Genomic DNA, 21684 nt, shown 5'->3' with positions numbered 1-21684 from the left:
GTGGTCACCCAGACCATCTTTGCTTCTGCTTTTAACTTTGGCACGTTCAGATTGGCTTTATCTTTGTTTTTGTCTTCTCTCTAAATCTCCCGAAGTATTAAACAAATGGGGTGTGACCACCCTCCTCCCTTCTCTGCTCCAGTACCAAAGCACCACATGGTGATTCTTACTCTAACATTGCTTTATTTGCCCCCATGCAATATATTCCTTTGCTATAGGAAAGTAGCTTCTTGAGGTCATAGGCCAAATGACACATCTTCCTTTTGCCTTGCAATGCAAAGCTGCAGTACATTCCTTTAATTTGCTGAAATGTAATAAATCAGTACAGAAGCATCTGTCACAAATGACAGAAATAAGTAAGTATTACTGTTTGAGTAACACTACATGCTCGCTGCCATGCACACTCCATAGTCCTGCTATCTCCACAGCACCTGGAATGGTCACCTTTTGCTCATCCTGTTGGCATTTACTAAGGAGCCATTTAAGGGCACATGAGAACGTCGTAAGTTTTGGTAGCTGATGGACATTAAGCATTAAACCTTAGATTTATCAAGATTAGCTGTTGTGAACATGTTTCATGATAATTTAACCCAAAGTGAGAACTCGGCAAGTGAGCAGAGGGAGGTGGCTTGTGATGAGTGCCATCAAGAGAGCTGTGAAGATCTCATGTGTAGTAAAGGTAACAACATCATCCACCTGGGCTGGTAAGAGTGGTGGGTGGAGGGAGTAAAATAAAATGGCACAGATGTTTTTGTCAATGAAAACAAAAGCAGACATTACAGGTTTATTAAGACAACTGATTTTCAGAACAGACCTATCAACAGTATTGGATTCACTGAAGCAGTTCAGTATTTGCACAGTATCCATGAATTTTTCATTCTTAAAAAATTGACCTTGAGAAGCTGCAATTACCTTGAAAAATAGGCATCTGAAGATTATATTCTACGGCTCCTGGCATGTGAGCTATTGTGTGGCTGACTGCAGTAATACTGATCGGGTCAATACTAGCTCTGATTCTGTGGTCGACTGTATTGCTTGGAGCATGTCATGATAAAGGTGTAGATTAAACTTTTTTTTTTGGGGCCTGTGACACATCTACATGTTTCAAGTTATTCCATCCATTATCACTGTGTCCAGTGCAGTCGAGAGTTGTGAGGTATGAGATGGTACACTCTAGATGGCTTGCAGAGCCGGCTTGGCTGGGTCCTGCTCGCTGGTGGGTCTGGGGTTTGAGTCCTGCTTGGGGTGCCTTGCGATGGCCTGGTGTCCTGTCCTGGATGTGTCCCCCTCCCCCTCCAGCCTTGTACCCTGTGTTGCTGAGTTAGGCTCTGGTTTGCCACGACCTTGCTTGGGACAAGTGGTTTCAGACTGTGTGTGTGTAGATGGCTTACCAGAACATCACAGGTCAATTACACACTCATTCTCGCACATAAACACAAATGACAATTTAGTGTCACTAGTTTGCCCAAAATATGTCTTTGGACTGTGGGAGGAAACCAGAGTACATGGAGTAGTAGTCTGTCTTAACATGTATATAAGACTAACAAGGTATTTTTGAAAGTCAGGTCACCAGGTGTGTTGTAAAAGGTGAAGCTGCAGAAAGCTGAAAATGATTTACTCAACATGACTGACGTGGAACAAATCAGTGCATTCTGGTTTCCAATAACGTCCTCTAGAAAAGAAATAAGACCAGAAGGCAATATATCATTCAAAGGCACTATGGCTCAACTTTCTGATCTTTGGGTTATTTGGCACACAAGGTGTGTGAGCCAGTGGGCAGCCAGCAGATGTCACACTTCCGTGGGTTCTGTGTCTGATGGAGGTGAATCCATCCTCTCCAGCTGGACATTTGATGGAGTCTCTCCTGGGATTTTTCTCCCTGACTGTGGCTTTTCTTACATTTGAAAGCCTTTGTTATTTTTTGTTGCAAAAAAAAAAAAAAAATAGAAAAATAGAATTTTAATAGAAAAATAGAATTATTTAACAAATCATATCAACACAGCTGTGAAACAGCACTGCCCCAAGTGATGCAACAAGTAAGTTAAGAGAGGGTGGGTGAAACACTTTCTGGTTTTTTGGAGGACTTTGTGGTTCCACAACAGCACTTCCCAGGTGCCAGTAACCCAAATCCCGAGAAAGCAACATAAGCAATATTTAATACAACATTATACTTAAAATGTATTATTTAAAATATAACCTTCATGATCAAGCTACATTTAAATAAGCAAGAACCACCTTCTCCTCCTCCAGTTGCACGTTGTCAGAATATCAACATTAAACATTTTTTTTTTTTGAAACATGTCATATACAAGGGTCATTTAGACCAGGGTTGTAACAAATTGTCTAGTGTGAGGTCCAAAAGGAATTTTACACAAATACTGGCCCACTCTACACTCTTATAATGTTACATTAAAAGTCAATTTGAAGAGTTTGAAAAATGGTAACCTTTGGCGAAGGTTTAGATTTTAACAGGTGAAAAAAACCAATAGAATTTCGGTAGGAATGGCACCTTGAAGGAGTCTCTTCCTGGTGCTTTTGGGGATAGTGGTCTGAGCCTGTGTGTGTAAGCAGGCTGTGTGGACACATCACAATGCTCAGTCCTCAGACATTTACATGTGCTGTGTGTTCTCATGTCAGCTCATATTTTTACATACTCATCACTCCATGCTGCACGTGCTCACCTTGCAGCCTTCAGAATACTGAGGTGGGCATGGTCCTTTAATAATAGTAATAATAATAATAATAATAAGAATATTTCAAAGACATTACACTGATGATATAAACACGCGACAAACGCATAACTGATTTACTCTGTTTTTGTTATTATCAAGGTTTATAAAGCGATAACGAGTAATTACCTAAACCAGGAATCCCCAGATAACGAGTAATTTTGCCTGTTATTATGATTATTTTCCATCCTGCAGGCCCACGCGCGTCGTGGGAGCACACCGATCGCCGTGATCGCGTCCGTGGAATCGGCGCTAACTTGCGTTTTCACACACGAACTAATTGCAGCGCTGCGGACCGGAGGATGTGCGCGGCCCCGCGCCGCCGGCGCGCGCTCCCCGTCACGGTTGCGTAAGGGCCACCATGTCAGGGCTGGAGCCGACGAACAAAGGAGCCCGCGCGCAGGCCTGCGTCGCGCGCGCACACCCGCCGCCCGAGCTTTCCTCCTCTTTGGTGTTTGAATCCCTCAGGCCGGGTGTTGCTGAAGGGAACAGGAGGGAAAATAAAGCTGGGAGTCGAGGGGATCCCTCGCTTTCAGGAGAACCTTCATACGTGTCTCGCGCAGTCAGTCGGGTGCGCGGCCGCTTACACGAACGCGCAGCGCCTTCGTTGGAGGGTTGGGTTTCTAATGCTCGTCACCGTGGCCCCTCAACACTCCTACCTAAATCATGAAATTATAATTTAATGTAAAAAGTCCAAAAAGCGATATTTACACAGACACGGCGCGGAGAAAGAGCTGATGAAGATGCAAATAAACGGGCGAGTAAAACTTTTAAAGTTTTAATCATGAACCGAAATGTTCAAAAGATTAAATGTTTATGAGTTCCGGAGTAAATCAATAAATCAATGGCAGGATTACACGGTTAACATGAACTGTTAGCGGCCCACTTTGGTCCTCGCACGCGCTCAAAGGCCCCCCCCTCCAGCCTTCCCGCATGCCAGGTCTTCTGCCTCCGCCGTGTGGGTGTGGGAGGGGGGGGTCCTCTCGCTCCACTCGGCTCAGTTCGACTCAGTTCGGCTCAGTGGGAGTGGATGTCCGAAGGCTCAGCGTGTCTCCACCCTTCAATCACTCCCGAGAGCCGGGAACGCGCACGGCGAGATAGGCACGGCGATAGCCGGCGAGGGGAGGCGGGGGTGCGCAGCCGGGCTCGTCAGTGCCGGGTCCGAGCGCGCTCGCGCCAGGAGGCTGTCATTTCCACAGTACCTGCACAACCGTGGAGCAAAATTAAACTGTGGATAAAAGATTATAATTTCGCGCACCCGCCTCCATCCATCCCTCAACAAATGACCCGCTTACACAGCAGGCGATATTGTAGAGCGCATCACCTCGTGGGAGGGGAGGGGTGTCATTACGGTCTCTCTTCATTTACCGAATATTATGAGCAGCACGCGCTTCCACCCAAGCCCACCCATAACACATAACACTAGTGGTACTATTTCAGGGGCTGAATGAACGACCTGACTCCAGCGCCTCCCCACCCCCTTGATTAATTTACCCGTGGGGGGGGGGTGATCTTGGTGCCACTTGGCACCTACACGCCACCCCGTTCGGAGCACACATGCCGTGGAGCGCGCGCGCGCACACACGCAAACACACACACACACACACACACACACTGGCGCGCTCTCACTCCACGTCCACGCTGCAAACACACATTTTGGGGTGTTTTCGAGGCAGGTTCCATGTAGAGGCGGCGCTTGCTCGCTCCGGGGGAACGTCGCTACGACACTTTCTTCTCCCCCAGTGAGAAGTGTGTGACCAAGAGCGGAGTTGGAACCGGGGGTGGACTGCCTTTGGGGGGTGTTCGCTGCTTTTTTTGTGCAGGGCTTTTTCCTCCCTCTCCCCCTCTTTTTTAATTTTTTAAAAATTTTCCTTTTCTATTTTTGTACATTTTTTTTCTTCCTGTCTTATTCCATACCGGGATTTCCTTGTCGGATCATGAACAAACTGTACATCGGGAATCTGAGCCCCTCGGTCACCGTGGAGGACCTGAAGCAGCTCTTCGGGGATAGGAAGCTGCCCCTGGCCGACCAGGTCCTGCTCAAATCCGGCTATGCCTTCGTGGATTTCCCGGACCAGAACTGGGCCATCAAAGCCATCGAGACCCTGTCAGGTAAGTGCGCCCTGCGCGCTCCGGAGACCCCTTCGGCCGCGGGTGGGTGGCTGCCTGGGTGAGTGACACATGGTCCCGCAACACGAAAGCAGGCGAACCTTTGGTGGAGGTCGAAGGAAGAGCGCAATAAAGTGAGGAGCGGTGCACAAGGCTGGCGCGGGACGGTATCACGGTGTCACCGTGTTGTTACTGTGTTTCGGCGTTACACTCTCTTCGCAGTGTTACATCAGTGCCCGAGTTGAGGCAGCCGCGAACTCCCCCCCTCCCCACACACACACGGTTCTCGAAAATGGGGCGAATTAAAGATCACATCCAGCGGCCGCGACACCACGCAAAAGTCACCCCACTCGTGTTGCACTTAACCCCGAAAACCTGGGAGTCGCGAGGCTGTTTGGATCCCCCCCCCCTCCTCCGAGGGTCCCAGCTCGCGCTCAGCCCCACACACATACACAACTGCCGGGATGGTCCAATGCCCCGGGTAGGCATCATTATTTTTCACTTATTTTTTGTTTTGATTTTATTGAGGAGAGGCGCGCGCCGCGAGCGCGGAGAACGCCTCGGACCCGTGTTCCTAAGGGGCCTGGGTACGTTTTTACGAGGTGTCCTGCGGGTAGGTGATGGGGGTCCGCAGGAAAGTGCCGATAAACAGGTAGCTGGGGGGGGACGAGGTGAAGCGCCAGGCCACTTGAACAGCAGCGCGCCGCGGAGGCACACGGCACGTCCAGGGACAGCGCGGCTCAGGCTGCTGGCTGCTGGGGCACGAGAAGCCACACCGCGATGAAGAGGAGCACGGTCTTCGTCAGCTCCTAGTTTACACATCTCACTGTTATTTTTGTGCTTGAACAAACGGTGTAAGAAAGAAAGAAAAAAAAAGAAAACCGAGTGTCCCTTTCGCTAGCGAAGCGGTTCGTGGGAGTGGAAAGCATATGGCTGCCTCTTCATCAGTGTGACTTTTAAATGTGAGCTCATCAAATCTCATTTTTGGCGCCGATTTTCCTAAAGTATAACTAATAATAAAAGGAGAAAAAAGAAATGTGAATGTTAATTGGCGACAGGCTATTGTTCTGGGCTCGCTGGTGGAAAAAACACACACACTCTCTCTCACAGTCCAATATGATTTTGTTATTAAAAAATAAGTGTTTCGTAGATTTCTAATCTAAATTTCCCCGTGTATCTCAGTACCTTTAGAAAGATGGTTAAAAGAAGGATACAAATGAAAATGTAAATAATTAGCGCGAAAAGACAGGGTGGGCAGGTCGATTATGGCGTTCCCACACTGAGCTAACATTCATATTTAATTTTTAATTTTTTTTCCACTGTGTAATCATATTTATTTCACCCCTCTCAGGAAAAGTTGAATTGCACGGCAAGGTGATTGAGGTGGACTACTCTGTTCCGAAAAAGCTGAGGTAATAAAGTCATTTTCTTAATGTTTTCTGTATGTAAATCCCAGTGAAAGTCACTGACTGGGGACTAGTTACTTTGCTGGACTCCTTTTTTATTCCTCTTTTTTATTGTCTCAGTAACGCCCTTACTGCGCAACAATTGACCCCACTTTACTCTTCACGCCACTCAAACTTCGACATTTTTACCAAACATTGCACAACACACGCATTTAGCGCGCGTGTTTGTTTGTTTACCAATATCATGCACAGAATTAATTTTTTAAGTCCTAAATAAAGAACACTAAAACACCTTGAAAGAAACACTTCCTGTTTTAACGTCTCGTGCATATTTTCACATTTCCATAGTAGTGACTTCTATTAATAGAGATTATGTTATGGGTTTACACTGGGAGTGTAAATCGCCTCTTCCAACCGACTTCCTTATTTTTTGTAGTATTTTCAAAAATGTCTGGTATAACCGAAGGCCTCGTTACCATCGTTGTTATGTGAAAACGGAATACGTGCCTTTATTTACTTTACGTACAAGAACGGCGTGCTGCGCTGTAATCCTAATTGCTGATGTGTAATAATTCCGGGAGCTACTGACTAGTACGGAGTTACATATAAGGTTCACTTGTAGCGAAACTAGGCCCTGCGAGTCCTCCCTTTATTCTCATAGCGGTCTTATTATTTTCCTCACGATGAGGCCTTTGAGAAGAGCAGGCCTCTTCCCCCTGTCGTGCACGACTGTGGCGTGCACACACCAACACTAACACTGTAGCACTAACACTGGCACACTGGCACACTGGCACGCTGACACACGGACGACCGGTCCGCGCACACGCGTTTACACGCATGGATGGTGGAAATGCAAATGACTTCGGCAATTAGAGAAAAGAGCAAACAGCTCTGGTGGTACCACACTTGGTGTGTTTTGCTGCTGGAGAATTCGGACAAGAAACACAAAGCGTCATTTTTCTAATTCTGTGCGCATGCTGGTAAAAACAAAACAAATTAAGTGTTTTTATCTTGAAAACGTTCTCAAGTGCGCGCTGCTGGACTGCAGCCTCGTGCGAGCGCCGCTTGTTGTGTTGCACTTAACAAAACCAAGGATACATGCCCGCGTATATGTGTGTGTATGTTTGCGCGTGAAGCTGCAGTATGCGTGACCCCACGAGGCGGATCCGGGGCCCTGCAAGCACGTGACCGCTGCTGTGTATTCCACAGATCTGCACCCCACTCCACTCTACTCCACCCCTCCCGAGAGCTCGGGTTCGACTGATTCCACGATCCTCATCACGTTTTTCACACTATTAAGTTTTTCGACGTGTTAATTCCACGAAAAGCGACGCAAGACGGACAATGGGGACGAGGAGCGCGTGCTGTTCCACCAGGCCCCAGCGCACGAGTAGGCCAATTAAAATAAAACTAGAGAAGCAAAGAGTCGAATGCAAATATTTTATATAAGTGTGAAAACAAGTCGTGAGGAAAATGTCTCTGAGGAGTGCTGATGCCGTGCAAAATCATGTCAATTTTTATACGAACGCGGCGGCTTCTTTTTAATGCCCGCTGCGTGCACGAGGGCTGCTGTTTCTAAGATGGCCATTGCCCAGGTCTGAAAACATGATGGCAGCCGCGTGCTGCTCAGGCCCGCACGCGAAGCCTCGCTCCTGGACCCGCACGGCTCAGAGGGGTGGATCCCCCTCTCTGTTCGCGGGAAGGAAAGCCTACCGCACGCACACGCACGTCTGCGTGCGCCCTTGCGAAGGTTCCGCGTCACAGCCGTGGTTGGGCGCGCGCATAGCGCGCAAGGGTTTCTCCAGAATTTTCCAGCAATCACGGAGGCAATTAAAATGGAAGCGCTTGTTAAAATTATTCTTATTATTTTAAAACGGGTAAAGCCGTGTGTGTTTCGACATTTCGCTAGAAGTGTGGAAAACGGTTTTTTTTTTAAACGCAAAACGACGACAGATTGGGGCCCAGAAAACGCGGTGTTGTATTGTGTTTGTGATTGTTCGGACTCTTTTCTGATTGTTTGACTGATTCACTGTGATAAATTCCTGTGCTGGCAGAGTGAGAACTTTGCAAGTATTTAAATCATACATAATAAGATACATTGGTTTCGTAATTGAAAAAAATTAAAAAAAAAAAAAAACGTTGATTTTAAATAGTTTCCATTTAATTTGAACAGTCATTTAAAATCCGTTATTTTTTTTAAAACTGAATTTTTAAATTAACGTGTATATATATATATAAAGGAACAATAAATCGTGTATATATGTGTTGTATTATACACGTTAGTGAAAAAGTGAGTGTTGTGTCAAATGAATGGGTGCGCGCGCACACGTGGCCACGTAGGTGTCCAGTTATGCAGTTTAGCGCCCTTTTTTATTTGCATAATCCAGATGAGATAAGAGTGGCCGTTCGCTTCCACTGTGCGGAGTTGTGATTTCTGTTTTTACTAGAGCAAATTCACTGAGAGAGTCTTGGGATCCTCTTCATCTTTTGTGCTTATTATTTATATAAAGTGTTCAAATGTGTATTAACAGGTGACCCATACAGTGTTTAAATCCGGGGGATACACTGTTCTGTTATTAAAACAATGAATAAGTACTTTTTTGCTCCTCGTCAAGATGTGTCAGTGTTATAGGTAATTGGTTAGTTTAAACCTGGAGTGTAAATGTGCCAGTTAGGGCTTTTTACATGTCATTAATGTAGTATATATGGAGATTATTTGTTCTTTGCTTCTGTGGCTCAAAATTGAGGGATTTTAGTTATGGGAACATGCGGTGTCTAATGCAGTATTTATTCTTGTTTAAGGGTGATTAAAATTACCTGTTGTGGTATTAGAAACATTTAGACATCTGATGGATTTTTACCTTTCTGAAGAGGCAGTTTTAACATGCCCTGAAGTACCTGCATGTTTTGAAATGTGTCTCACGCTCACAGACATGACACCTTAAAGCAAAAATGCTCCTTTGAGAATAAGATATCATTTTTGCTTCTTTATGTCCATATTTTAATTCTGAAAAGATGCACACGTTCTTGCACAGGTAAAATAATCTGTTTGCCTGGTATTGATGAAGATTCCATGGTTGGTGAAGGTCCAGTTTTTCTGCTGTTTACATGTGTGTTAATGGGTTTCAGTTCTACCCCAGGACTCTTGTCTACAGACAGCTGACATGAAACGTCACTGAGCATTTTTTTTATCATACATGACTATCCAACAATTTTATGATTGAAGTATAATAATGTTTAGTTTACAAGTAGTGCAGATGTCTACACTTAAAAACATAAGAGTAGAGGGATAAGGTGTGTGTGGAATATTGGACTGTTTTATGTTTGTAAATGAATAAAATGGAAAAGGTGGTCTTTTGAAATATGAACTTTTTTGGGGTGGCAGCGCTGTATAGTTTTACAGTTTTGATGTCATTTGAATGTAATTTCCTCACTGCTGTGTGTTATGATGTGCTGATTAATAATGCTGTTATTATTGCTCTGTTGAAAGAAGGTGGCAGCTCAGTTTAAATGGTGCTTTGGAACACCATGTGTTCAGGTAAAAAAAAAAAAAAAAAAGCTTGAAATCATGAAAAAATACTGTTGCTTTTTCACAAACTAAAACAGATTAAATTTTTGGACAAATATTTTCTCCTTTTCCCATTGTCTTCAGTGCAAACTGGAAAACATTTTCAGAAATGTATGTTTTTTTTTAAAGATTTTTTAAATTGATCTCTCATTGGATATTTCCAAACACCAACTGGTGCTTCTGCACCTCAGCGGCCACCAGTATGAGGGCTTCCTTTCTGTAGTGTAGTTATAATTGGTCTGATGGTTCAGATTGGGGAAAAAAAAATTAAAAACTGTGATACAGACTTACTGTTATGTCAGTATGTGGTTCTGCGTTCCCTGGAAATGTTTATTAGTATGGTGTGTGCTGTATAATGTGTCCTCGAATGTGCTGCTCAAGTAATCACAGGTGCTCTTGGTGCACAAGTTAAAATAAAGGAAAGAGAGGGAATTGTCCAAAGTTTATGGGTAAAATCTTAGGAGGTAATGAGCCATGTACGCGAAACTAGGTCTAGATTATGAATCTGAAAACACTTTGGCACACAGCTGCTGAAGAGCAACAAGTAAAGAAGCTAATAGTTAATTTAAATTCCTAATTGAGACATTTAAATATCTCACTCCTAAAACTGACAAGGTACAATACATTTGTTAGCTTTCATAAACGGTGGCTGTAATATTTTTGAAGGTATCGGCCTGTGTGGGTGTGGTGTTTGATTACTTTTTTGGTGTGTTTCGGGGTGTTTTCTGTGTAAGTGCTTCAACATGAATGCTGGCTCAGGGGGAAGGAGGGGGCTGACGCTGGGGGTGGGTGGGGATGCTAATGGCTCTGCTTAGATGTTTCGAGGTTCTTGCCTTCATGGTTCCACTCTTGGATGTTTGTGATTGGGGGTGGGGGTGGGGGTCTGACTCAGAAAATAATGAATGGCCAGATTTAGCACGGAGTGAAGTGTGTTCAAGAATATGGTTTGACGACCACAATAGAAAGGGCGGATGGAGCTGGTGGAGCTGGAGATGCATGTCAAGGGAGGCAGCACTTTACGGCCGGTGGATGGAAGCTCGGTGAGCTTTCAGCGCATTCTGAAGATCTGCGCAAAGCTCTTGTCTGAGTTTGGTTACGCTCGTCTTTATTGTTGGTTCATCTTATTCGTCCCAACCTGGTGAACTTTCAGAAGAATTAGATCAAGTCAAAATGTCCACCGTGGCTGTTGGGAGAAGAGTGCTCTTCAAAGCATGCGTGTAGGAAAGTGTGATCCTGCGCAGTCCTGCACATGAGCTCGGTACAAAGACCATCTTTAGAGGGTTTCTTTTCTTGCGAAGCCTTGTCTTGCGTTCGATTCAGGTTCTCTGAGGTGTTACTACACTTCTCCTTTCACTGGCTATTTTTATTGTTTCCAAGTGGCTGCAGTGTTCTAGTTGTGATCAGTATTTAATGTTTTTCTCACATCTTTTGACTGATGTAAATGTAACATACTGTATCATATATATTAGTGTGGTTAAAATGTTGCAAACTGTGCTGTAGCAAGTTTGTTGACCTTTTTTTCTAAATTAAAAATTTTTTTTAAGTTAATTTGCAATTTTACCCTTCTAAAAATGTTGATTATGATGAAACCATTCATTCTGGAATTAATTATATTGTTATTAAAATGAAAATTGCTGTACTATTTCTGTGTCAGCTTTTCCGTTTACTGTGGGCGTGTCATTAACGTGGTGTGTCATCATGTAAAGAATTCAAAGAAAGTAAATATGTGTATTTATTTTATTACCATTTGGTTTATAAAAATTTCTGTAGTTATTGTTAATTTTGACTTTTTTAAAAAAAATTTTACTGTGGATTATTCTTTGTAAAATATTTGTGTAATAATCTTTTATTGTGGTAAACTTGGTAAGAAGGTTATTTGAACTGCTTAATAAATTAATTTTTCGTACCAAAAATTAAAATACAAAATAACAGAACAAAAAATGTTGATGGGATTTTGTTTTTTTATTAGTTTTGTTAAGAAAGTAATACATTTAGCGTAAATTATTTCCAGTCAGCATTTTCTTGCTCCACATACATGGATTGTTTTAACTGATGTGTCATTTGAATGGTTAAGTTTGGTCTGCTTTGTATGAAGTTTTGTTGGTATTTTCTATGAGAATCTCAACAACGTTTTCAGTGTAAATACATTTTTAATTACATTCTGTGAAATCGCTACGTGTGTGTGGGGGCTCTCCTCCCCTGTACAGAAAGAGGCTAAGAGTAAACAAAGTGTTTAATATGAATATCTGTTGTTGATGATAAATAAACAGACTTTAATTGAAGCTGTTTGTCCTGAGCAAATTTCATTAGTTCTGGGTTATACAATATTTCTCTGCCTTAAATTAGCTTCACACTCTTGAGTGGTCAGATATCCATTTGACTGTGCGTTAAAAAAAGTGTTTCCGTTTAGTTGTTACAATTACCTGAAACTCTTTCTTGATGACTAAAATATATATACAAAAATTATGTTGTGGTAGCAGATAAGATATTTTCGGTTTTGTGTTTTTTTTCATTTCCTAACATTGTGTCATGTTGCATTGAACTTCCTGAAGATGCTGCATTTTTCTGTGAATCTTGAACAAAACGGAATTACTTCATTGCATGGTATTGCTGAATGGCGAAGTCCTAAAGAACAGCAGATGTTTTTTTTTTTTTTTTAAACACTCAGAATGTTCATTTTGTTAAAAACCTGAACAAAATCACCTTTTCTTCATTCGAATTTGCTTTAAAATATTTTTGCTAGATACTTTGTTAAAGGAAACTATTTTTTTCCCCCTTCTGCAAATATGAGTGTATTAAAATTAGTAGGAGAGGTCCATCCATTAGCATGGCACCAGTATGAGATGAGCTCTGAGATGGTCCCCGTTATGCTCACGTTGTTTGTTTGCCTCATTCATCTGCCGTCGTGTCAGTGGTGCCTCCACCTCGTCTTCCATCCCTCCCTTTGCCTTAAACCTGCTTGTGTTTCCTAATTTGAACCTTTCTGCTTGTTGTATGTTATTCAAAGGATGTTTTTCACACTAATGCCTGAAAAGAAAGCAGTGCAACCACAGGTTTGGGAACTTGTAACTATTCGCGTTTCCGTCGTCTCTAGGGCATCCCGGTCCGAATTCGGTTGACAAAAATATTTGGAGGACGCCTCGCTATCATACGTACATATAAAACATACAGGTGTTTGAAAGGTCCTACAGTTTCAAACACCTGTATATTTTATGCGTTCGTGTGAATGTGTTATGTTGTGCCTTTGACTTGTATGTTGGCGTAGAGGTCAGTTTAGGGAGACAAGGGCACCCAGAGGGAGGAAAGTGGCACCGGGTGCACATGCTGGAGGAGAGAGATGCTGGAGACAGAGAGGAACGTTTCGGTGGAAGATGGAGGTAATGGCACGGCTTCTTGGACCCCCTTTGCTCTCCGGCTGGAGAGAGCGCGGTGACCCCCCCCCCCCTTTTTATCCCTGGGTTCCTGGGGTGGAGGGGATGCTGCCGAAGCAGGAATGCCCCCCAGCGGGTTATCTAGTTGCGGTCCCTGTGTGGGGTTTTGGATCCACGTGGCGCACAAATCGGGATTGCGCCGCACCTTGACATTTACTTGCTGATAATGGTGACCAACGGTGGAGTGTCTTTGGAAACACGTTTGCCTTCTTCGGAGCAACACCTGTGCTCCTGAGAGAAAGACAGGAGTTGAAGCGCGACAGCTGCTGGGCAGCTGATAGCGCAGCGGTCGGACCTGCTCCCTTTGGACCTGTAGGTCACGGGTTTGAACCTCACCTCCAGCTGTAGTACCCTTGAGCAAGGTACTTACTCTAAAATTGCTGCAGTAAAAATGACCCAGCTGTGTGAATTGCTAAATAGTTGTAAGTTGCTTTGGAGAAAAGCATCAACTAGATGAATAACTGTAAATTAAATGTCCCACCTGGTGTCTTCTCAAAGGCTGCAGGTGAAGAGTAGGGCTTGTGTGTCTCAGAAGAGCTAGAACGCTGATTTTTACGGGCTGGTTTTTACCCTTAATGCACTGCTGTATACCGTCGTATGGGCTGGGCGCAGGTGACCCCAGACCACAGCTTGCTCTTGGAAGAGATGCTCATGTATGGGTCCTGCATTGATTCTTGGAGAGCAGACAAGAAGTTTGATGAGGGGTGGTTCCTACGGGGATGGCTGTCGAGAGCCCGGGGGCTCTGATGTGCCGGCGAGTGAAAGATGGAAATCGCGACGGGGAATTAAACCAAACGTGGGGTTGAGCCGGCGCTCTGGATGGTTCCGGCACTTTGGAATGTCTGTCATGCATGGAAAAGCGGAGTGTTGCCGAATACCTGCAGGACAGAAGTTAGATCAGTGCTCTCCCTTGCGCGTGCATGTGTCAGACCTTGGGTTCGAGAGGCAGAAGAAAGCAGCTCTGTAGGGGGGAATGGTGAATGTTTAAAATGCCTTCTTCAAGCGTTTTTTTTTTTAATTTAGTTAATATCTCCTGCAGCTGCTGTCCTGGGGACTAATGACAGGAGAGGTTCCTTCACCTTGCGTGTAAGACGGTTTGTTTGCAGGTTAAATGGCACTGTGTGACATAGGAAACTCTTAACCGAACTCTGCATCCTTTCCCACACAGAGAAACTGGAGAGCAGTCTGTCGGGCCGTCCTGATTTATAAATAATCAAATAAATAATGGACTGAATAATCTTAGCCAGAACGATGGTAGAAAGTTAAATCTGAAGAGTAATGTTTTCATCTGCTAAGGACACTGAAAAAAAGATTAATGATCTTCCACATGTTAAATTGTGAAGTTTGTGTTGGTCTCCATACTGTATGTGAAGGTTATGAGGAGACAGTTGGTAATGTAGAGGTTAAAGCTGCTGCTGCCTTTGGACCCAAAGGTCATAGATTTGAATCCCACCTCCAGCTGTAGTTCCCTTGAGCAAAGCAATTTCCATTAATTGGTCCAGCAAAATTACCCAGCTGTAGAAATGGGCAAGTAACTGTAAGTAGCTTAACTTTGTGAGTCGCTTTGGAGAAAGTATCACATAAATGGAATAATGTGTTTATTTATATTAAATGTGCTGTTCAAATGAATCATGTATTTTTCTTACTCATTGAAAGAAAACAATTCCAGTTGTTTCTTTGTGATTGAACTATACAGATGAAACGGAAGCCCATGTGATGGTCGAACGTTTGCAGCTGTAAGCGACTGTAAGTGTACAGTGTTGGTGCTCTGGCTTGGCGGCACCGCGGAGGCATTAGCAGCTCACTTCCGGGAGCGGGCAGCAAAGTGTCTGTGGAGTGCAGTTTTTGCCCCACTATTTACCCAGAAGCGGGAATGCAACGGTGGTGTGTGTGTGTTGTCGCTGCCTTCGGCGCCCATAGTGTCGGCAGCCATCAAAAGCAGTGGGAGCCACGCAAAACACCCCTTGTGTAAAACTTCACCCAAGCGGAAGCGGGGCTGGGCCTTCGTGCCAAGGGGGACGGCGTGTGTTCCCGCGTGCCGATGTGCCGTCGGGTTGCGCTCCCTCCTTTCGAACCCAGTTGAGCAGTGGTCCAATTAGCACTGAAAAGGATGTTCAGATGTAGCAGCGTGTTACATTAGGAGGGACCTGAGAACAGTGTGTTTGGGCCACTCGTTGGAATAAAGGGTTTGGAGCAGGAGAACAATGTTTCCTGTACCTCCCCAAACTCGAGGAACCCAGGTTTAAATCCCACCTCCTACTGTATTACCCTTTTTCAAGCTATTTACCCTGAATTGATTCATTTTACAAATGGGTAAAACCTGGAAAGCAACAGCACTGAAAGTCGCTTTACAGTACAGCATCGTGTAAATGGATCTGTTACTTACACTACAACACTGGTGTGTTTCATTTGGGCTAATCGGGTGTTTATTTGTCAAGGTGTAAGTTTGTGTGGGTCTGCCAGCCGTCACTACGGCGATGACTGGACCGTGTCTCCCGGGCCCGCCTTCACCCATGGTCAGAACGTGTAAACCGTACCGTTTGTACCATACTCCCTCGCACTGCTGGAACTTCTCTTTGTTGAGCGCAAAGCGGGCAGGATGTGGGGGGGTGGGGAGCGTATTTTCTGTGTAAACCTCACATTTACCCCTGTGACAACAGCATCCCCCATTCAGGCGGATTAGGAAGGCAAGGGGTCTGTTCTGCACCGGAGAAGGCACATGAGGGACTCAAATTTGAGTCCCGGCTTCGTTCCATTCGGAGCCTCTCTCTCCTGAGCGGAGCTGCGGCACAACACGCCACGCCACACCTGTTGTTCCAGCGCCGGCTGCCAGCACCGCTCTGCTTGGCGTCACTCACTCCTTCTGCGGTTGCAGCCCTCGTGTCCAGCACTGCTAATTAATATGGCCACAGTTGTCATGGAGAATCCCCGCGGCAGTCCAGGACACCAAAGTGCTCTCCGCGTAGGTCGTCGACCTGAAAATCTTACACTTGTGTGTTTGTAGGTTGCGTTGTTTTGAGTGGCGGCACAAAGCGCACAACTGATTGATTATTTATAATCGGAGTTACGGGTCTGAGGAGCAGGTGTGGACGTCGCTCTGGACCTCGTCGCATCACAGCACCGGTCCGCGGGAAGGGCCTTCTGGTTCTTTTCTCTCAAACATCACCTTGAATATGTGACCGAGGAAAGAGGAGAGGTGATGTTTAGTTGGCATTACTTTCATTTTCATCAATTTTTTTTTTTACTGCTACCATAGTAAATTTTGTGTGGTTCCTCAGCAGCTCTGTGGACTTTGTAGACGTATTCAATCTGTTCATAAATGTGTTTTTGCCCAAGCGGGCCTGCAATGGGTGATGGCTTCTTTGTTACTTATCGTTTATTTACTGCACCTTTTCTTGAAGGTCCTGGTCAAGTGCAGCTCGTTTCTATACTTCTGTTAAATTCTTTTGGTTCCTTTGCTGTTGGCAGCGCAGGGAGCCGTACGTCGTAAATAATGGCGCACTGACAGGGTTAATGCTGTTTGTTGTTTTTTGATGGATTGTGCTGCATGAGCCTAGATTTCCTGCGATGGCTCGCCGTGACTTACTGCCCTCCCCAAAAGGGCCTCGGTGAGGTGAGCCGTCCACCGCTTCCAAGGACACATTTCGAGCAAATAGTCATCCTGCAGCTCGCAGTCTGCCTGACATCTGCCATTTGTAGGTAGGAAGAGACCGAAATCTCAGTGTGAATTTACAGTACTTGTATTCATATTACCGGTTTAAGGTCTTTTCATCAAGGATGTGTGTCGCACCATGTTTGAGGATCCCCGTCTTTCTCAGTTGTGTCCCGAAGGACGGTTGTGGTCGTTTCAATGCCGACTTCTGTGTGTGTTTGGGGCTTTTGCGTGATAGTTGACCCGTGTGTGTGTTTCAGTGCTTTGGGTGCTAATTGGCGGCATTGGTGTTCCGCCACTATCGTGTGTGTGTTTTGGTGCCATCTCGTGTGTTTGGGTGCATCTCCGCCCTCACGTGTGTTTTACAGCTAGATAATGTGTGTTTCTGTGTTTGGACACTAGGTCCCATGTGTTTGAGGGCTGAGAATACTGATACCCCGGCGGGCCTGTGTACACAAAGGGGCTGTCAGCGCGCCCCTCACCCACCCCACGCCCACCCGTGCCAGTTGGTCTGGTGTGGTACAAGTGCTTTGAGCCCGGGGAGTGTGTGTGGGTGTCTGAGAAAGACAAAAACGGTAAAGGCCACACACTCCCTGCACTACACACCCGCCTGCCAAGTCCCTTCTTCCCGCGAAAACACCGCCAGTCTTAACGTGGGCCTTTTGTGTTTTCTCTCCATCTTTTGTGCTTGGCGGTCGAGACAGATTCCCGGTCCTGCTCAGACCACGCGGTGACGAATGACGGCCAAAACGGTTTGTGGTGAGTGCATCCTGACTCTTGAAGGGACGGGTCTTGACGTCACCTGACGTTTTGCAAGCGTGATGTCCTCATGGACGTGTCAGCGAGTGGTGCGTGTTTCCATATGGAAGGCCTTCTCATACCTACAAAGATGTCACACATCCCTCTGCTCTCCTCCGCTGACCAGGTAGAGCGTCTTTTATTGGCTGCACTTGCTTGAGTTGGGGGCGAGGGGAAAGGCTGGTTGTCACGGTAACAAGAGCAAAGCCTTTCGGAGGGGGGTTGTAAATGTATAGAGCTGGAAAATTATGTGTTTCTTCAGAAACACTAATATGAAAAGAAATTGGCCCGTAAGGGTGCCGAGTGGCACTCCGAGATGGGGGGGTGCATGTTGGAGTTGGACGTCGGTGACACGCAACTGTCTATTTTTACACAACGACAAAGGAACGGAGTAGCGAGGGGTGCACCGTCCATACCGTGCTCCATACTGCCAGCACGGTATGAAAAAATAATGGACCCGAGTCTGGAGCGCATTTTCACATCGTCTCCCGCACATGAGTTGCAGTGAGAGGTTTTGGGCTCGGAGGGTTCTGGGTTCGCGCTCCTGCCCGAATGTGTGAAACATTTGTCTTATTACGATGGGCTTGGTTAATTGTGCCGTAGACCCAGTCAAGTGGACATTTTGACTGCAGGAGGCAAGCCTCCAGGCCCCGAGTTAGCAAACAAGAACGTGTTCCGCGTTAATGTAACGGTGCGTGGCCAAGGCCGTTTCCTCATGTTTGTTCCTTTTGCTCTCTGTGTACTTTATGCGAGGAGGGGTTGGCGCTGCGTGTAACGTACGCAGGGGAGAAAGCTCCGTCACGTGTCGACGGCAACTGGTTTCGGTTCCCTTTCGAGTCAGAACTGCCGGAGCAGTCGAGGCTCTAAGACACAACAGCAGCTGCTCTGAGTTTCGTCGTCTACTGCCATTTGCACTCTTTCAGCTCAGGGCCTCGCTGCTGCACCATTTAGAGCTTTAACCTTCCAATGGAATGACCTGGGCTTGAATCCAACCTGCTACTGGTGCACCCTTGATCAAGGCACTTGCCCTAAAATGAAACAGTATAAGTTACCCAGCTGTGTAAATGGTTGTCATTATTTACATTTATTCATTTAGCTGATGCTTTTCTCCAAAGTGACTTACAGTTGTTTACCCATTTATACACCTGGTGATTTTTAGGGTAAATACCTTACTCAGGGATTCTACAGCTGGAGGTCAGAATCAAACCTGGAACCTCCAAGAGGAGCAGTGCTAACCGTTTACATTTACAATTTTTCATTTATCAGACGCTTTTCTCCAAAGCAGCGTACATCTCAGCGAAAATAAAATTTGTGCATTACATTAAGAGAAAGCGACATGGCTGCAGACATGTGATTAAGTAAACCTAGTTACGGTGCATGAAAATTTACACCACACATGAGCTGGACAGATCTTGAGCGAAGGTTAGTTTTCAGACCCTTCTTAAATGTACACAGAGTTTCTGCAGTTCCGAGTGACAGGGGAAGGTCATTCCACCACAACAGAGCCAGAACCGAGAACCTCTGTGCTTTACTTTTCATGCGCAGGACCACCAAGCGAGCAGAAGTAGACAAGCGAAGGGGTCTGGCTGGGGTGTAGCGGTTGATCAAGTCTTGTAAATAGCTGGGAGCAGTTCTATTGATGCGACGTACATCTCGTGGAAAATACAATGTGTGCATTACATCAGTGTAGCGAGACATAGATGCAGACGTGTGATTAAGTACAGTTAGTTTTTCTTTCCACCATATTCTAATGGGCCGCATTACTGTTTTAGCGAGAAATGTGTTTTCTCATAATTGGTTAGCGTTTGGTAACGTACAGGGAATATAAGGGGGTGTTTGCGTCTGCTGGCGGGGGGAGAAAGAGAAGAGAGCCTGGGGACGCTAAGCAGGCTGGGAAGGCTGACTGGACACGCAGGTCCCGGAGGAAACGGGGTCCTCGGACTGAGACCGTTATTTCCCTGTGTGTCAGTGTTCGAATAAACCGTTCTAAATGAACGTTGCCTCTGCATCCTTCTTCGCCCCATCCAAACCCAAGGTGCTGCGTGTCACAATCTGAACCAATGTTCGTCACAGAAGTAGCTGCATAAAACTATCAGAATATTGACGATTCCTGATCACCTTCCTACTATTTTTTTTATTTTTTTGAGATACACAAACATATATGTACATTACAGGAGTATCTGCGTAAAGGATTTATCCAAGGAATGATCTTAAAATGGGGGGAGCGGTGGCGCAGTGGGTTTGTCCAGGTCCTGTTCTCTGGTGGGTCTGGTGTTTGAGTCCTGCCTGGGGTCCCTTGCGATGGACTGACATCCCATCCTGGGTGCATCCCCTTCCAGCCTTGCACCCTGTGCTGCTGGGTTAGGCTCTGGTTTGCTGTGACCCCCCTCGGGAAAAGAGGTTTCAGACTCTGTGTGTGTGTGTGTGTGTGTGTGTGTGTGTGTGTGTGTGTGTGTGTGTGTGTGAGATCTTAAAGTTATAGTGCATGGACATTTATGCCTTGTATGAACTTAAGAGATCATGGGCAGAGTAAGTCTGGAAGAGGTGAGTTTTCAGACCTTTTTTAAATGTGGACAGAGGTTCAGCAGTTCTGAGTGAGAGGGGGAGGTTGTTCCATCACAACGGAGCCAGAACCTCTGTGCTTTACCTTTCGTGCGTGGGACCACCAAGCAGGCAGATGCCGAAGAGCGAAGCGGTTTGGTTGGAGTGTAGCAGATGATCAAGACTTGTAGATATCTGGGAGCAGTTATGTTGATGCATTTGTGGGCCAGGGTCTTAAGTTTGGTCCAGGCCGCTAAAGGAAGCCAGTGTAGAGAAACTAGTAGAGGAGATACATGGGAACGCTTCGACAAGTCAAACACAACTCGTGCAGCAGCCTTCTGTATTAGCTGTAGAGGTTTGATGGCAGTAGCGGGAAGGCCAGACAAGAGAGAGTTACAGTGTCCAGACGGGATGTCACCATGGTCTGGACAAGTAGTTGCGGAGAGTCTGTTGTGAGTGTTGTGAGGTAACCGCTATGCTACAGGCTGCCCCCCATTATATGCGGCTTAACACTCTAACGGTGAGGTCAGTTTGCGAGTGCGTTTTTGTTTGTTGCTGTTGTGCACTTCTGCTACAGGTACGTGTAAGCAGAGTTGCAGCCCTTTTCGCCTTCCGGTCTGTGTTACTGTGGGACTCCCCTCCCCAACACGTACACAAACACACATCCCATAACAGGATCAGAGGTGTGACGTGTTGCGTACACATGGGCTAATCCTCTCTCGCTGGTGGGAACCCGGGATACGCAGAGCTGGGAGAGGGTCCCCAGGGGAGCCACGTGCTCCTGGGCTGTTGGCTCCGACACGCTTGTGGGTTTGACATGAGGTTACTAAAGCGGGAGGAATCCCAGAGGCGTGAGGAGGCCCACTCCAAGGACAAGCTGGAGACTTTTAACCCCTGACTAATTTCGACTAAACCTCATCACTCTGGGCTCGGTTCTCGGGGTTACTGACACTGCATGATGGGAGGCGCTCCGAAATAATGAGATGCAAAAACCCTCGATTTTTAATACAATCAAAAGAGGAATGAGATTTTTTTTTTGATTTAGTGTTGTTTTTTTTTTTTGTTCTCTTGTGTACGCAGTTCTGCTTTTTATTTCAAGTTGTGCATCGGTGTTATTTCATTCATGAGCAGTGGAAGCAAGTTTAAATAAGGGCTCCTGCGGAGGAGGGAGCTGGAGACAGAAGACGATGGGTCCTCATTATGCTCAAGTGAGCCCCTGAGCGCCGAGAGCCCTGCCACTGGAGAGCTGGCCACGAGCTGTTGGGATCCACTCTCATTAATCCGATTTGTGACTTACGCAGGGGGGTTTGGGGGGGGGCGGATGGGGGAGGCACGAGGTCACCTGTGACCCTGTGGCCGGCATGCACAGACCGGAATCCTGCGCCATCCCCAGACAGGAAGTATGTCCGTTGCAGTACCCTCCCCTGCTCCCTTCCTCTTTGTTGGCGAG

The 21684-nt window shown here is 45.9% G+C and overlaps 1 protein-coding gene across 2 annotated transcripts in view; it reads left to right on the top strand.

The window, feature by feature from the left end:
- The first annotated feature begins 4162 nt into the window (after window positions 1–4162).
- igf2bp2a (insulin-like growth factor 2 mRNA binding protein 2a) overlaps window positions 4163–21684 on the top strand; it is a 52550-nt gene continuing 35028 nt past the window's right edge. For both annotated transcript variants that reach the window (XM_029258015.1, XM_029258014.1), the window contains exons 1-2: window positions 4163–4841; window positions 6190–6250. In XM_029258015.1, coding sequence (XP_029113848.1) covers window positions 4667–4841; window positions 6190–6250 — 236 coding nt within the window. In that variant the 5' untranslated portion in view covers window positions 4163–4666. The remainder of the gene's footprint in view (window positions 4842–6189; window positions 6251–21684) is intronic.

The sequence above is a fragment of the Scleropages formosus genome, chromosome 14 (genome assembly GCF_900964775.1).
Source record: "Scleropages formosus chromosome 14, fSclFor1.1, whole genome shotgun sequence".
Taxonomy (NCBI): domain Eukaryota; kingdom Metazoa; phylum Chordata; class Actinopteri; order Osteoglossiformes; family Osteoglossidae; genus Scleropages; species Scleropages formosus.
This window is presented reverse-complemented; position numbering and strand designations above follow the sequence as displayed.